This window comes from Lynx rufus, unplaced genomic scaffold (genome assembly GCF_022079265.1).
Source record: "Lynx rufus isolate CCGP_SWC_20201006 ecotype Redwood Valley unplaced genomic scaffold, mLynRuf1.p SCAF_18, whole genome shotgun sequence".
Taxonomy (NCBI): Eukaryota; Metazoa; Chordata; class Mammalia; order Carnivora; family Felidae; genus Lynx; species Lynx rufus.
In genome coordinates, this window is record NW_025814832.1 from 42,096,622 (window position 1) to 42,114,319 (window position 17,698).

At 36.5% G+C, this 17,698-nt stretch overlaps 1 protein-coding gene across 1 annotated transcript in view; it reads left to right on the forward strand.

Moving 5' to 3' along the window:
- LOC124513566 (uncharacterized) overlaps nt 1-17,698 on the forward strand; it is a 158,950-nt gene that overhangs the window by 109,968 nt on the left and 31,284 nt on the right. Inside the window, exons 44-48 of the mRNA XM_047081691.1 lie at nt 4,061-4,114; nt 4,942-5,046; nt 6,183-6,236; nt 6,831-6,935; nt 12,688-12,741. Coding sequence (XP_046937647.1) covers nt 4,061-4,114; nt 4,942-5,046; nt 6,183-6,236; nt 6,831-6,935; nt 12,688-12,741 — 372 coding nt within the window. The remainder of the gene's footprint in view (nt 1-4,060; nt 4,115-4,941; nt 5,047-6,182; nt 6,237-6,830; nt 6,936-12,687; nt 12,742-17,698) is intronic.

The window sequence follows — 17,698 nt, forward strand, 5'->3', positions numbered from 1 at the left end:
AGAGACTCTTAAATACAGAGAACAAACTGAGAGTTGGTGGAGGAGTTGTGGGTGGGGGGATGGGCTAATTGGGCCAGGGACATTAAGGCAGACACTTGTTGAGATGAGCACTAGGTGTTATATGTAGGGGATGAATCCCTGGAATCTACTCCTGAAATTATTATTGCACTATACATTGACTAACTTGGATGTAAATTTTTAAAAAATTAATAAATTTTAAAAACGAAAACAAATACGATTAAATACTTAACCAGAAAAAAAGAAAATTGAATCAGACCATAATCCATATTCAAATTCTAAATAAATGTTGATAAAATAGTAATCTTTGTTTATAGGTTTATGACTGTTATAATATTATTCATAAACTATACCTTTTGATGTCCCCCTTTATATCTGTTTAATGATTTGACTCTAAGTTATACTTTGATATTAATAACTGATGGTACTGGTTTCTTTTTGCTTGTATATATGCCTCATATATCTTTGCCCTTTCCTCTGTTTTCAATCTTCTTATCATTTGGTTGAAATATATTTTGCGAAATCATCATATAGCTGGGTTTTTAAGGAACCCATCTGACAATTGTTCCTTTTTTATTTTTTTTATTTAAAAAAATTTTTTTTTAAGTTTATTCATTCTTGAGAGAGAGAGAGACAGACAGAGCACAAGCATGGGAGGGGCTGAGAGAAAGGGAGACACAGAATCCGAAGCTGGCTTCAGGCTCTGAGCTGTCAGCACAGAGCCTGATGCGGGTCTCGAATTCACGAACTGCAAGATCATGACCTCAGCCGAAGTCAGACACTTAACCAAGCCACCCAGGTGCCCCTATCATTCCCTTTTTTTTTTAATTTTTTTGTAATGTTTATTTATTTTTGACAGAGAGAGAGAGAGAGAGATGGAGCATGAGCGGGGGAGGGGCAGAGAGAGAGGGAGACACAGAATCTGAAACAGGCTCCAGGCTCTGAGCGGTCAGCACAGAGCCCCACGAGGGGCTCCAACTCACAGACCAGGAGATCATGACCTGAGCCAAAGTCGGACGCTCAACCGACTGAGCCACCCAGGCGCCCCTATCGTTCCTTTTTTAATGAGAAATTTCAGTTTGTTCCGATTTGGTGTAATACTGGATATATTTAATTTTACTTATTTAATCTTATGTTTATTATTTATTTTCTGTTTTTTTTTCTTTTTTCTTAGGCTTATTATCACTGGTTTGTTCAAGTTGTCATTCATTATGTTTGTTTTCTTCCTAATTAATTCTGAAGTTTCAGAGGAGGGTCACATTTCATCAAGTCTTACATTTCTTTTCCTCCCATTCACTGTCATACTTACATATAATAACTATTACTGGCAATAAAATACTACTTTATTCTCCATCAAGATAGCCTTTCCGATCAAATATTTCATTTCACTTTTATCCCTTCCCTCTCACCCCCCACACAATCACAATACAGGCAAACTTTTAGAAGACTCTTATTCCTCCTACCATTTCCCCCACTCCCCACCATGAGACCTTGGGAATGTCTTTTACTTCCCCAACCATACAGTTTTAACTCCCACAAACAAACAACTCATAACATTTCTCTTAGGGGTGTCTGGGTGGCTCATTCAGTTAAGCATCCAACTTTTGATTTCTCCTCAGGTCATGATCTCACAGTTGTGAGATTGAGCCCTGCATTGGGCTCTGCACTGAGCACAGAGCCTTCTTAAGATTCTCTCCCTCTCCCTCTGCCCCTTCTCTGCTTGCTGTGTGTGTGTGTGTGTTTCTCTCTCTCTCAATAATAAAAAAAAACTATCTTAAATAATTTCCTTTCTATTTCAAGATTCTTTATTTAACACTTAATATTACATATTCCATAAAAGATTACTTTCAAGCTTCTAGAAAAGAAGGAAGCGTCTGTTTTGACATCTCTGTATTTCTACCACCTCAGGAGCATATATGTTTCTGCCCACCTATCTTCTTCCTTCGTGCTCTTTTAGGAGTCAGAGGAATTGGAATGCCCTCATGCTGGCCTCTACTGATCTTCACCAGGGTCTTCAGGATTCTAAATGCCAAGCTTTTCCCCAGATCTATTACTTTCTAGTTCTCTTCGTGCACTCTGACACCTCTCTGGTGCTTCCCTAGTTGAGAGGGGAAAGAATCCCATGCCCATTCTTCTTCCAGGACACAACCAGAGCTGAAGGTTTGACATAGCCCTGGCAGCCTAGAGAGACCAGCAGCATTTGAATTTCAAAGGCAGACAACTTTGAGGTGGTAGTTAAAGGGATATGAGCCATGTTCCAGTCTCCATGTTCACAGAAGCCCTTCCAAAATTTTTATTAAAGTAAATACAAAAGAGTAAGAATAACATTATAAATAAAGGAAAATGATCAACTTCAGTTTAAAAAAATTCCCTTGTCACCCAGATGTTTTAAATCTTACTAGTAGATTCCTCCTCTGCTGAGAGGAACGTGGAATATTTTAATGGAACAGAATTCCCTCCCAATTAGACGGCCTATGGCAGAGAGCCCTTTCATCTTGGGTCAGAATTTTCCCAGTAATAAGCCAGATGGGCAAAGGAAAGGATGAACAGAAAACCACAGTGACCCATGTACAAAGCCAGGCCAAAAATTGTAATCCTCTCCAAGGATCCCATCTCTTTTTCATGACAGACTTGATTACTTGTAATGACCCAGGTAAACCAGCACACATTTTCCATTTTGCCCTGACCTGTAGTTGGTATTGACGCAGAAGTTATTAGTGGCTAAGAATACTTTAAGAGACAAAGAATAAGGTCCAAAAATTCTCACCACAGAATTAGCAACATTATTGGTAACTGATACACTTTTCTGGTTATTCTTTGAGTATTTTGTAGGCACTCAAAAACAAGTTTGTTGAATTCATGAATAACTACATGTTACACCGTGTTTCCTATAACACTAGGTTATAGCTAGATTTTCTCATCAACATGGAGTATTATTTTACTGTGGGGAAAAAAGCACTTTTCAGAAACTAAATGACGGGAATTAGCCACCTTTCTTCCCTGAGCATAATATATTGGAAATATTGGAGTATTACTTGTTTCAGGAAATAATTGTGCTTATTATCATTCAAGCTGACATCTTTCTTCTTCTGCCTTCTTTTTTTTTTAATGTTTGTTTATTTTTGAGAGAGAGATGGAGAGACAGAGCATGAGGCAGGGAGGGACAGAGAGAGAGGGAACCACAGAATCGGAAGCAGGCTCCAGGCTCTGAGCTGTCAGCACAGAGCCTGATGCAGGACTCGAACTCATGAACCGTGAGATCATGACCTGTGCCAAAGTCAGCTGCTCAACCAACTGAGCCATCCAGGTGCCCCTCTTCGTCTACCTTCTTATGAAGGGTGTAGCAAAGGTTAAGTTTTAGTGTGTGTGCGCTTGTGTGTGATGTGCACGTGCGTGTGTGTGTGTGTGTGTAACCAGTTTTTATATTTTTTATATTGAGGTATAACTGACATATAACATTACATTCAGGCATAATGGTTCAATATTTGTATATATTGCAAAATGATTACCATACTAAGTCTAGTTAACATCCATCATAATATATAGTTACAAATATTTTTTGTTTTGATGAGAACTTTTAAGATCTCTCAGGGTGCCTGGGTGGCTCAGGCGATTGAGCATCCGACTCTGGATTTCAGCTCAGGTCACAATCCCAGGATATTGGGATTGAGCCCCGTATCAGGCTCCATACTGAGCTTGGAGCCTGCTTGGGATTCTCTCTCTCTCTCTCTCTCTCTCTCTCTCTCTCTGCCCTTCTCCCCTGCATGCTCTCTCTTTGTCTCTCTCTCTCTCAAAGGAAAAAAACGTTAAAAAAATTAAGATCTACTCTCTTAACAACTTTCAAATATTAATATTTCAGTATTAAGTATAGTCATCATACTGTGTATTACAACCCCATGACTTATTTTGTAACTAAAAGTGTGTACCTGCAAAGGTTAAATTTTCTAAAGCAAATAAATACTGCTAAGTTTTTCTGCTCTATGCAACACATTTTCTTGGTCTCATTGTCATGTTTCTATCCCATTTATTCCTTGCCTTACAGTTAAAGGCAAGGTTGATCTGGAAAAGCTGATGAATGAAGTGAAATCTTTTTCGGGTGAGTAAGACATTACTTAAACATTTTTAATTAAATTCTAACCCTATGTTATATTTTGCATAGTGTTTTCCCAATATTATATCATAAATTTATTAATGTTGATATTTTACATATTTTCATGAAGTATTTCCATTCAACTTTACTTTTCCCTTTGACTTTGAATTATCTAGCATTTGGCTACAAAAGAAAATGGTGATATTTAAGTAATAATGATATTTTTTTGTAGTTTCTGCCAGTATTATATTGATCCTAACCAGTGTTTAAATCAGAGGTTTAACAAACAGGCCACCCATGAATGGAATCCAGTCTGCAGTCAAGTTTTGTAAGATAAGGCAACACTGGCCCTACATTTCCTCACCACAATAACTGATGTATTTTCTCTTGGGACAAGGCATGTGCTAGTTTCACTCATTCCTTCTTTGTCTAGGCTCCTATAAGCTTTTGAGTTAATGACTACTGGCTTGAGTAGCCAAATATAGGTAGGCACAGAATATAGGAAGATGAATAAGTTTAGAAAATATTCTGCTTTAAATAATAATCACATGATTCAACATTAAAAAGAGAAAAACAGATTAAATATCCTAAATTACTAGCCAATTATATAACCTGATTTTCTTCTATGGTGTCTTGCCATTAGTCTTCGGAGGCCACTCTGTCTTTATGAAGAATCAAGGAATAAGTTTTGCCTCATTATTCTTAAACACTATTAGAATATATGAGAATATGAAAGTGACGATGGTATTCTTATAAGTCAGCCTTTTCATTATTTTGGATCATTCTAATGTCCTAAAATTTCCATGTGTCAACAATCCGTTTTTCTTTCAAAGGAGACAAAGTTGATGCCAATAGACTTGAAAGTGTTCTCGAAAACTTGGGGATTAAGCTCACACCTAATGAACATTTGAACTTGCTGAAGACACTGCCACTTGATGGTGAGTCTTAGGGGTGCTATTTGGGTGTTTTAGAAAGACTAGTTTTGTAGAAGTATATGAAAAATTACAAAATAAACTAAAAATGCTTGAAAACTGTTAAAAAGCTAATGCAAATACACAGAAAAATCTCACCACTTGGATTTTGATTTAAAAATCATCTGTCTAAAAATAAAAAATAAAATAAAATAAATGAACAAATAAAAAAAATAAAAATCATCTGTCTAAGCCTTTTCAGTTATAAGTTGCTATCAAAGGAAAAATTCATTACTCAGCCCTCAGGTTACTGATCAGCTGGATTTGTAAAAAAAAAAAAAAAGCATTTAAAAAAAAAGAAAAAAGAGAGAGAGGAAGGTGTCCAGTTTTCCCAGCACCAACTAATAATGTAGTTGTGTGTTTCTGCAGCATCGAATATATAGTTTATCAATAAGTGGGTAATATGGTACATTGAGAAAAGGCCATAGTTCTTAACTACACCAAAAAATTTCATAAAAAATGCTTTTAATCCTCTAACCCAAAGATAATCATTATTAATATTTTCATACATTTCCTTCTAGTGCACAGTAGATACTAGATTGATAGATAATATTTATGTGTTATTAATTTATTTATAACTGTTATGTCTTCACAATGGTAACGTGTGTATTTATCATAGAAATCTTGATAGTGTAGATAAGTGAAAATAAAACCTCTCTATTCCCAACTCAAAGTGATAGCTACTGTGAAAAATGAGATGTATATTTTACAGTTTTCCATCTTTGAATAGATGTCCTTTTTTTATTTGACAGCCTTGTGGATAAATCTTTGTAAGCATTCTGAAATCTTTTGAGATGAAATTCCTTTAAGTAGACTTACAGAATGGAAGATATTTTGTCTTCTCACTTGCCTTCCAGAATATTTATAATTTGAACTCCCACAAACAGTATTTGAGGATGTTATTGTCCCTACATTCTCAATACAGAACAACAACAGCAAAAAAGAGTATCTCAATGATTATGATTTCCAATTTACTCCTTTACCCCTGAGAGCAAACATTTTGGTATATCTATTTATCTGTTTGTAATTTGAAATGTTCCTTACCCAAAGATTTCTAAACTCGTTCTTTCTGACTCTGTTTTCAAAATACCCATTTTTTGTAGCTGATGGAGAAGTGTATAAGAAAAGGTTGATGAAGGGCATAAAGTCTCTCAAACGTGAGTAAGAAGCACTGTGAAAAGACGGAATCTGAAACCTTTAGTTGTATTGTTAAAATAGGAATCATCCTTTCCTATATAATTGTGTCTTTATTTATGTTTCTTTAGTAGATCTGCATTTTATCAGGTAAACCAAGTAGTTTCCTGCACTAATACTTGACAGAAAGTGTTAAACTGTCTGGGATCTTCCTACCTTAGCCCCAGAGAAACAAAATAAAGTACGAAGCAAAAGGTGAAGAATGAATGCTGTCAGATAAAGATTTCAATCAAAAGTAAAGGCAAATAATTTGAAAGCGCAGGCAACAAAAATACCTCTTGTTTTATAGAATATTATGTCAGTCACCTCTAGCTCTGGCTTTTCAGAATCCTAACATAAAAGTGAAAGGAAGTTTATTGTCCTATTAACTGAACAAAACTGGATTTTTGGTGTTTGCCTTGAAAATCTTAACAATAATGCTAAGAAATATGTGAAATGTTCCTTATGATAATAAAACATATGCTTGATAAAGAGGAAAAATAACACAGTAGAGTGAATGCACGGTCCCAGTTTTAGAAAGATTGTTTTACTATATTCCTTTCCTGCTCCTTACTTAGGAGGCAGTGTTGATGTCAATAAGCTGGACACTCTTTTAGAAAACATGGGAATCAGCATCACAGAAGGAGAATTCATGGATCTGATAGAAAGATTGCCAGATGATGGTGAGCACTGACATTCCCCCTGTACTTTTTAAGAGATACTTATTGTTTTCATCTTTATTGAGATGCAGTCAACATATAACATTGTGTAAGTTTAAGGTGTAAACCTGTTGATTTTATATACTTGTATATTGCAAAATGTTTATGCCATAACTAACACCCCTGTTGCATCACATAATCACCTTTCTTTTTTATGGTGAAAACATTTACGATCTACTCTCTTAGGAACTTTCAAGTATGTAAGACAGTGTTATTAACTATAATCACCATTCTGTATTATAGTCTCAGAATTTACTCACATTAGAAATGGGAGTTCGTACCTTTAACCTAACATCTCCCCATTTCCCCACCTCCTCCCTCAGCCCCTCATAACCACAATTTTACTGTTTCTGTGAGTTCAGTTTTTTTTAGATTCCACATACAAGTGATATCATATAGTATTGGTCTTTCTCTGTCCAACTTATTTCACTTAGCACAATGCCTTCAAAGTTTTTCCATGTCACAAATGGCAAGATTTCCTTTTTTCTCATGGCTGAATAATTTTCTATTGTATATAATATACCACATCTTTCTTTAATCATCTGTTGACAGAGACATATCTTGGTTATTGTGATTAATGTTTCAATGAACATGGGAGTGCAGATATCTTTTTGAAATCCTCTTTCAAAGTGGGATTTTGAATCATATGCTGTGGGATTGCTGGATTATATGGTAACTCTATTTTTCATTACTTGAGGAACCTCTGTACTGTTTTCCACAGTGGTTGCACCAATTTATATTCCCACCAACGGTGAACAAGGGTTTCCCTTTCTCCACATCTCCATCAACATTTGTTATCTCTTATCTTTTTGATGATAGCCATTCTAACAAGTGTGAGGTGATATCTCATTATGGTTTTGATTTGCATTTCCCTGATGATTAGTCATTTTGAGCACCTTTTCATGGACCTATTGGCCATTTGTGTGTGTTCTTTAAAAAGATGGCCATTCAGTTTCTTTGCCCATTTTTTCCCTGGATTTTTGGGGGTTTTGCTACTGAATGTACAAGTTCCTTATATAGTTTGAATATTAACCCCTTACCAGAAATGCAGTTTGAAAATATTTTCTCTCATTCTGTAAGTTGCCTATTCATTTCGTTGATTGTTTCTTTTTCTGGGCCGAAGCCTTTTGGTGTGATGTAGTCCCACTTAGTAATTTTTTCTTTTCTTTTTCTTTCTCTTTCTTTCTTTCTTTCTTTCTTTTTTTTTTTTGCTTGTGCTTTTTGTGTCCTATCTAAAAAAATAATTGCCAAGACTCATGTCAAGGAGCTTTCTTCCCTATGTTTTCTTCTGGAAGTTTTACAGTTTTCAGGTCCTACATTTAAGTCTTTAATCCATTTCAAGTTCATTTTTGTGAGTGGTATAAGATTATGGCACAGTTTCATTCTTTTGCGTGTGGTTCTCCAGTTTTCCCAATACCATCATATCAGAGACTATCCTTTCCCTATTGGGTATTCTTGGCTGCCTTGTTGACAGTTGACTGTATATGTGAAGTTTTATTTCCAAGCTCTCAATTCTGTTCTCTTGGCCCATGTATCTATTTTTATGCTGTACCATACTGCTTGATGAGCCTTGTAATAATAGTTTGAAATCAAGAAGGGTAATGCCTCCAGCCTAGTTCTTCTTTCTCAGTATTGCTTTGGCTGTTCAGGGTCCTTTGTGGTTCCATATAAATTAAGGATTTTTTTGTATGTCTATGAAAAAAATACCATTGAAATTTTTATAGGAATTGGATTGAATCTATAAATGACTTTTGGTAGTATAGACATTTTAACAATATTAATTTTTCTGACCCACGAATATGAGATATATTTCCATTTGCTTGTGTCTTCTTCGATTTCTTTCATCCATGTTTTGTAGTTTTCATTATATAGATCTTCCACCTCCTTATTTAAATTTATTCCAAAGGGGCGCCTGGGTGACTCAGTCAGTTAAGTGTCGAACTCCCAATCTCAGTTCAGGTCTTGATCTCCGGGATGTGAGTTCAGACCCCACATTGGGCTCCGCACTGGTTGTGAAGCCTATTTGTAGATAGATAGATAGATAGATAGATAGATAGATAGATAGATAGATAGACAGACAGATACATACATACATACACACATTTATTCCCAAATACCGTGTTTTTTTTATGCTATTGTGAGTGGTATTGTTTTCTTTATATCTTTTTCAGATATTTCATTGTTAGTGTATAGAAATGCAACTGATTTCGTTATGCTGATTTTGTATCCTGCAACTTTACTAAATTCATTGATTAGTTCTACCAGTTTTTTGGTGGAGTCTTCAGGACTTCCTATATATAAGACGATATAATCTGCAAACAAAGACAATTATGCTTCTTCCTTTCCTATTTGGATGCTTTTTCTTCCCCTAGACTGATTGCTCTAGAATAGACTTCCAGTATTGTGTTGAGTAGAGGTGGTGAGGATGTGTACCCTTGTCTTGTTCACAAGGCTCATTTTCTTATAGGCTTTTCTTTCTCACTTCAAACCAGTGGGTTGAGTTGTTTTTTTTTTTTTTCAACGTTTTTTTTTTTTGTTTTTTTTTTTATTTTTGGGACAGAGAGAGACAGAGCATGAACGGGGGAGGGGCAGAGAGAGAGGGAGACACAGAATCGGAAACAGGCTCCAGGCTCCGAGCCATCAGCCCAGAGCCTGACGCGGGGCTCGAACTCACGGACCGCGAGATCGTGACCTGGCTGAAGTCGGACGCTTAACCGACTGCGCCACCCAGGCGCCCCAGGTTGAGTTTTTTTTTAATAAAATGGAATAAAATAGTAAAGCTAGATATTGTTTCATGAGTCTTCATGATCACATGTGTGTGTGCGCACGTGCTCAGAGTTCTTAGTATGGTTTACAGTAAAAATTTTTGAAAATCACTGGCTTAAATGATAGTAATATAACAGTTCTATTTTCAGGCTCTTTCCACACTGTTCCTGTATGATTCCACTTCACCATATGTATTTAAGATTTCAAGCCTTTTGTCTCAAACCTATACTTATTTCATCCATTTCAGTTTAGGACAGTGAGGTCTTTTTATGTACCATGGCAGGGGCAAGATCTGATAATATAAAAATTTAGTTAAAGTAAGGAATAATAAAATTTATATATATATATATATATATATATATACGTATACATATATATATATACATATACATACCTTAAATTTATATATATTTATACATGTACACATATACATATATCCATATATATATACACATATGTATATATATATATACAAACATACCTTAAATGTTTTGTTTCCATGAAAAAATTGAGCCAATGCCATTTTAATTTAATGTAGCCATGCTCTCTTTTTTTTTTTTTCAACGTTTATTTATTTTTTGGGACAGAGAGAGACAGAGCATGAACGGGGGAGGGGCAGAGAGAGAGAGGGAGACACAGAATCGGAAACATGCTCCAGGCTCTGAGCCATCAGCCCAGAGCCCGACGCGGGGCTCGAACTCACGGACCGCGAGATCGTGACCTGGCTGAAGTCGGACGCTTAACCGACTGCGCCACCCAGGCGCCCCTATAGCCATGCTCTCTTGCACAAATATACCCATTTATCATCTACACTCCCATTTTCTGTTTCTCTCTTTTCCTAAGTTTTTTTAAAATTTATTTTGAGAGAAAGCATGCATGTGTGTGCATGAGCTGGGGAGGGACAGAGAGAGAGGGAGAAGAAGAGGGAGGGAGGGAGGGAGAGAGAGAGAGAAAGAGAGAGAGAGAGAGAGAGAGAGAGAGAGAACCCCAAGCAGGCTCCACACTGTCAGCACAGAGCCTGTTGTGGGGTTCAACCTCATGAACTGTGAAATCATAATCTGAGCTGAAACCAAGAATTGGATGCTTAACTAGCTAAGCCATCCAGGCACCCCCATTTTCAGTTTCTCTTAAATGGAGCAAAGTGCTTTTTTAAACGTTGAGCAGAATTTTCCATCAGAATCCATCTAGATCTCAATTCTTTCCCCAATTTTTTTTATAGTTCTTTATCCACACCAAATTCAACACAACTATTTTTTAGCAATTTGCCTTTACATAAACTCTCTAAAACTTTCAAATTTGTTTTTATGGTAATAACTCCCTTTTCCGTTTATAGTTCCTCAGTTTATATAATGATTAAGTTATCAATTTAATAATAAGTACAACTCTTTATAAAAAGAAGCCTGGAAACAAGTTCAACAACTCAACCCATAAGAACACAAATGTGCTGGCTTACTAAAAGTGTAGCTTACTAGATATAAAAGTTTAGCATACCATCAGCATCAGTATGAATGATGAATATAGTTCAGGCCATCAGGTTGATTAAACGGAGATCAATTAAGAGATCTCCTATATGAACAAATCCGTATTGAGACATAGATTTCCCAGTGGAAATCCAAATTCAACATATGAAAAGTAAACTATTTTCCCTGTTAAATTCATTCCTAGTTATTTTCTTATTTCTCTGCTGCTGTCATCTACCCACAATTGCCCATGAAATAAGCCACAAACTATCTTTGACTTATGTTCCCTCATTTTCCCTCCTAAATATATCCCAAAGACATATTCTCTGACTTTGCTACCCTACTGATGAATCTTCATCATCCTTCACTTACTGCTACAGAAGGCTCCCGATTGGTGTAACAGCCACTGGTCACACTGCCTTAAATTCATTCCGTACACACTAGCCTGAATGACTAACCAGAGTGAAAAGCTGACTTTGTCATTCCTCCGATTAAAACCTTTCAATGGGGGTGCCTGGGTGGCTCAGTCAGTTAAGCGTCTGGCTCAGGTCATGATCTCACAGTTCCTGAGTTCAAGCCCTGTGTCAGGCCTTGCACTGTTAGCGTGGAGTCTGCTTGGGATAGTCTCTCTCTCTGCCCCTGGCCTGCTTGCTCTCTCTCTCTCTCTCTCTCTCTCTCTCTCTCTCTCAAAAATAAATAAATAATAAACATTAAGAAATCTTTTAATTAAAAAAAATACTTTCAGTGAACCCCTCTTACCTTATATGCATTGAGTCTTGCAATATTCCAGACACAGTGCTAAGCGTTTTTATGATAAATTAATTTATTCATTCATGTAATAATGTCTATTGAACACCTAACACCTAGCAGTCTCTATTTTAGCCTTAGGAATACAGCCATAAACAAAACAAATTAATGTAAATTTTGTGGAGCCAAGATTTTTATCTTTTTTTTCCCCACTACTCTGTTCCCAAATCCAGGCAATCTGATGTCAATGTCTAAACTGTTGGTTCCAACCAATCTCTTTCAAATCATCTTTCCACTCCCTACATGACATTTTCCCCTCAAGCAGAATTTAAAAGCTTTAGTTTTACCACACACTCTGCTCTTCATTGATCCTTTTCCTGAAATTTTTTGTCTTTCTCCAATGATAGAAAGCAACATAATACCACAAACAATGGTTTTAAATGTATACCAGTCATGTGTTATCAGCCATTCGTAAAGAAACATGGAGCTCGAAACAGAACGAATCCAAAAGACTGAAGAGAACACTTTACCTAAGATAAACTGTATGATTCAAACAATCTTAGTGTCCCTTGCAGATAATGGAGCTATCTATCAAAATCCAAGAATTATAAATTTAAAAAAGGACAAGATATAGTGAATGGCTTTCATCTAGGCTCTACTCTAGTTCATAATCTAAGTGTTTTATGCTTTATTTTTTTTTGAGTTTGGATTTTTCAGTGTCTAAATTTTGTCTTGACTTACAGATAAAGGGAAGGTCAAACTAGATACATTGATTGAAGAATTGAGTTCTGTTTTAGGTAAGTGAAAAGTTACTTAATTCTTTACATGGTTCAAATGATATTTTCTACCATCCCTTTATTTGTTAATTTCACTATTTTAACCTTTCATTGATTAAATATTTCTACCTGCTTTGATAACCTATTTATTTTTGATAATCTGTGCTTTTGCAACAGAGGTACTAGGTCTTTACCTATGAGAAGAAATTTCAAAATTTAGGTTATAACTGAGATACTACATAATTATGTAGACATAATTATTTGAATAGGTCATCAACAACATAATTTTCTGCACAGTGATATTAGCCTTATATTATTATATGTAGTATTTTCCTCCAACATTATGAAGATGTGCCTTTTATTATAAATAAGGAACAATATATATTTTTAAGTCTGGTATTCACTCCGCATAATACAGCAAGTGACCTTAGGTCTTTGTTTTTCATCTGGCAATAGAATGTGGTACTGTCCAAATACATTTTGTTCTGTCTTTCACAATTGGTATTCTTTTGATAATGTTCTATTATAGCAACAGACTTTTCTTAATAATGTGAGAATGTTTTTATTCCTAATTCCACCGTTTGATCCTCACTCAACCAAAGCCCCAGGAGAGATTATCAGGAACTGTCCAGACCTTCACTATTGTTGATTTTCTTTGAGATGAGCGGACATCTGAATGTCAGGATAGTTTCATCCTGGTTTTGCCTCTGAATCATTTGTTTAATTATTTGTTCATACAGCAGCTACATAGAAGCATTTAAGACTCTGAAAAGCAGAACTCCAACAGCTGTGAGACAAACAAAACTAGCTGAAGGTGTTATAAGAAGGCAATGGAAGGCAGTCTAGAATCATGGTCCAGTATTTCTTAGGCCTGAAAGAAAACTAGTCCCAATAATGCCTTAAGTCTACCTTACATAATCAAGTTATCTTTTCTTAGATAAATTGGTCTATGGTATGAATCTAAGTACAATACGCACTATTAACAATGGGGCAAATCCCCCTCTAGTCAAAAGAAAATTGAAGGCAATTCTATCATTTATCCAGGGAATTTTACCTGGCTTATTGTACTGAATAATAGGGCATGGACTGTATGATATGCTAAGTCAGCCACAAATTTTTTTTATTACTGTAGATGGAATACATCATACTTAGGAATCTGTTCCACTAGATATTATTTATTTCCCCAGAAAAGCTTCTAATCTCATGGACTCTTTATAAGAAGACAAGGTCCATCAAGAGTATTGGAAAGTCATGCACAATTCATACACATAAATTGTCACTTACCCCACAGCAATTCTTTAAATTGATTTGCTAGTAAAAGGCTGAGTTATAGAGTTAGGATTGTCCTAACTGTAGCAAACTGATTGTCTCTAGTAAACCTTAAACTTTAATAAGTTATTGGTAGTACTAAGGGAGATCATGATAGGCTAAATCAGAAGTATATAATTAAGTAATGAAAAGAATAAATATGACAAAATAAGAATAAAAATACGTGAAAAGTATACAAAGCACTGACAATCAGTGTTTTCTTATTCTCATGATCTTACATGGAAGCTGTCTACTTCATGCAATTTTCCGCTTGTTCTGAGGATCTTGGATTTGGGGTCAGCAGGTGACTTATATGAACCACCTGCTTCTTGGACTCTCTAAGAACCTCAGTTTGAGGTCTTTACTGTAATTTTCCAATTCTGATAATGTCTCTTAAATATTGCCAGAAGTTTTTGTGTTCAAAAGACAGTGAAATTTCTGAATAATAGGCAAAACTTCTTGTATAATCATGAATAATTACCAAAAGAAAATATTTTGCCCTACACTTGAATAGATAAGATGGAATGCTCTAGGTAGGTAACAGGACATCTAAAAGTTTGTTAACCACTATGTGTGCTATGGATTTTTGACAAAAGAGTGTTTCAACCCATCCAGAAAATAAACATAATATTATTAGTACATATTCATAACTCAGAAGCAACTATATAAAATCCATTTGGAAATGCCCAAATGGTCCCTTAAGGTATAGTTCTAATTCAGGGCTCAAGGTTACAGATTTTCCAGAATTATTTTTATTTCAGAGGAGGCATGAATTGGTGATGTCCTCTAATATAATACAAAATATCTTAATCAGTTTTTAATAATGTGGCAAATTTGGGGCACCTGATTGAGCATCTGACTCTTGATTTTGGCTCAGGTCGTGATCCCAGGGTCATGGGTTTGAGGACCACATCAGGCTTCATGCCTAGCATGAAGCCTGCTTGGGATTCTCTCTCTCTCTCTCTCCCCCCCTCCCTCTCCCCCCCCCTCCCTCTCTCCCCCCCTCCCTCTCTCCCCCCCTCCCTCTCTCCCCCGCTCCCTCTCTCCCTCTCTCTCTCAAAATAAAATTAAAAATACAATAATGTGGGGTTTTTATTCCTACAGTGATATGTTGTTTTATGTAGGATTGTGGCAAATAATCAATTTGAAATGTATGCAAGGAGGTAAAAATCCTGGCTTTGCCAGATCTTATTGTCATGGATATTATAATCTGACCATTCCAAGTATTTCTTTACAAAATTGAAGTCAAATTTTGTAATTCTATAATGGAATCTTTGAATCTGATCCTACACATGTTTTTCTTATCTATAAGAGGTCACTCAAAAAGAACTTTAGTTTAGGGATGCCTGGGTGGCTCAGTTGGTTAAGTGTCTGACTGTTGGTTTAGGCTCAGGTCATGATCTCGTGGTTCATGAATTTTGAGCCCCATGTCCGACTCTGCCCTGACAGCACGGAACCTGCTTGGGATTCTATCTTTCTCTCTACCCCTCCCCTATTTGCATGGGTGAGCATGCTCTCTCTCAAAATAAATAAATAAACTTTAAAAAAAACCACGAACTTTAGTTTTTAAAAATGAAAAAATGAGCCACAGACGGGAAGGACATATTTGCAAAACACATATCTGATAAGGGACTTATATCCAAAATATTCAAAGAATTCTTAAAACTAAACAATAAGGGGGCACCTGGGTGACGCAGTCGGTTAAGCGTCTGACTTCAGCCAGGTCACGATCTCGCGGTCCGTGAGTTCGAGCCCTGCGTGGGGCTCTGGGCTGATGGCTCAGAGCCTGGAGCCTGTTTCCGATTCTGTGTCTCCCTCTCTCTCTGCCCCTCCCCCGTTCATGCTCTGTCTCTCTCTGTCCCCCCAAAAATAAATAAACATTGAAAAAAAAATTAAAAAACAAACAAACAAACAAAAAAAACCTAAACAATAAGAAAACAACCCTAATTAAAAAGTGAACATGGGCACCTGGGTGTCTCAGTTGGCTGAGCATCTGACTTCGCCTCAGGTCATGATCTCATGGTTTATGAGTTCAAGCCCCGCATTGGGCTCTCTGCTGTCAACGCAGACCCTGCTTCAGATTCTCTGCCCCATCTCTCTCTGCCCTTCCCTTGCACACTCTCTCTCTCATAAATAAACAAACATTTTTTAAAAAGTGAACAGAAGATCTGAATATTCACCTCACCCAGGAAGATCTACAGATGGCAAAGAAGGATATGAAAAGATGGTCAACATCATATGTCATTAGGGAATTGCAAATGAAAACAATGAGAGAATGCTACGTACCTATTAGAATGGCTAACAAAAGGAACTCTTATTCATGGTTGGTGGAATGCAAAATGGTAGAGTCACTCTGGAAGACAGTTGGGCAATTTCTTACAAAGCTAAACTTAATCGGTATTACCATAAGATCCAACAGTTGCAAATTAGGTATTTACCCAAATGAGCTGAAAGCATGTCTACACAAAAACCGCACACAAATGCTTATAGTAGCTTTATTCATAATTGCTGAAACTTGGACGCAAATAAGATGACCTTCAATTAAAGAATGAATAAGCAAATGGTGGTACCTTCACATAATGAAATATTATTCAGTTATAAAAGGAAATGAGCTATCAATCTATGGGAAGACATGAAGGAATCTTAAATGCATACTGCTAAGTGGAAGAAGCCAGTCTGAAAAGGCTACATACATATTGTGTTATTCCAACATATTACATTCTGGAAAAGGGAAAGCTGTAGAGACAGTTAAAAGATCAGTGGTTTCCAGGAGTTTACGGGGGGTGGCATAGGAAGGAGTGATGGCCACGAGAGTCACAAGGGAATTTTGGTTCAGTGAAACTATTCTGTATGTTACTGTACTCGTAAATACGTGACATATTGCACTTGTCAAAACCCATAGAACTGTATGATGCAAAGGGTAAACACAAAGGATATAGCTGGATCAGTAAGAGAAAAACATGTAGGCAGCTTCTAGAAGAATCTATGTGAAGGCTTCCTATGCTCTCCTTCTTATGAAGGGTCACACATAACATACTTTCCCTCCAGCAGCAAAAATGCAGTTTCACGTGTGTGCCCAGGGAAGCCCATTAGGCCCTCAGTGCCCAAGGTGTTTTATTGGAGGCTTGTCACATAGGCACTCTCTGCCTAACAACTCTCAATATACCAGACTCCCAGAAGAAAAACAAATATTCACCATGAATCGCATTGTTTGCACAAGTCTAGGCACAGTGACTTAGGCTTATCAGTTGATATTGGAGGGAACATTCTGAAATCCGAGTTCCCGTATGCCAGCCAAGTGCCACCTGGCAAGCAGGCTCTTGTAAAGATCGCAGACTTAGGTTTGCTGTGTTAACTCTTTTCTGCACAGTCTATTTAATAAGACGATCTGCTACAGCATTCTCTCTAGTCATTATATCATCTGTTTTACTGTGGACTTCTACCTTTATGATAGCAATTTCTTTGAGCAGCATCAAAGCACCAAGTAATAATTACTACAAAAGTATGTCACCTATCCTTTAGTTTTACCAGTTTGAAATCTCTAGAAAGGGCAATGTTCAGTCACTTGAACCAATATTATATCTGTTAAGGACTTGGATCTTTCAAGAGAAACTAAACTAATTATTGCATATTTAGCCTACTGTGTCCCTTTTCACTTTGAAGACAAGAC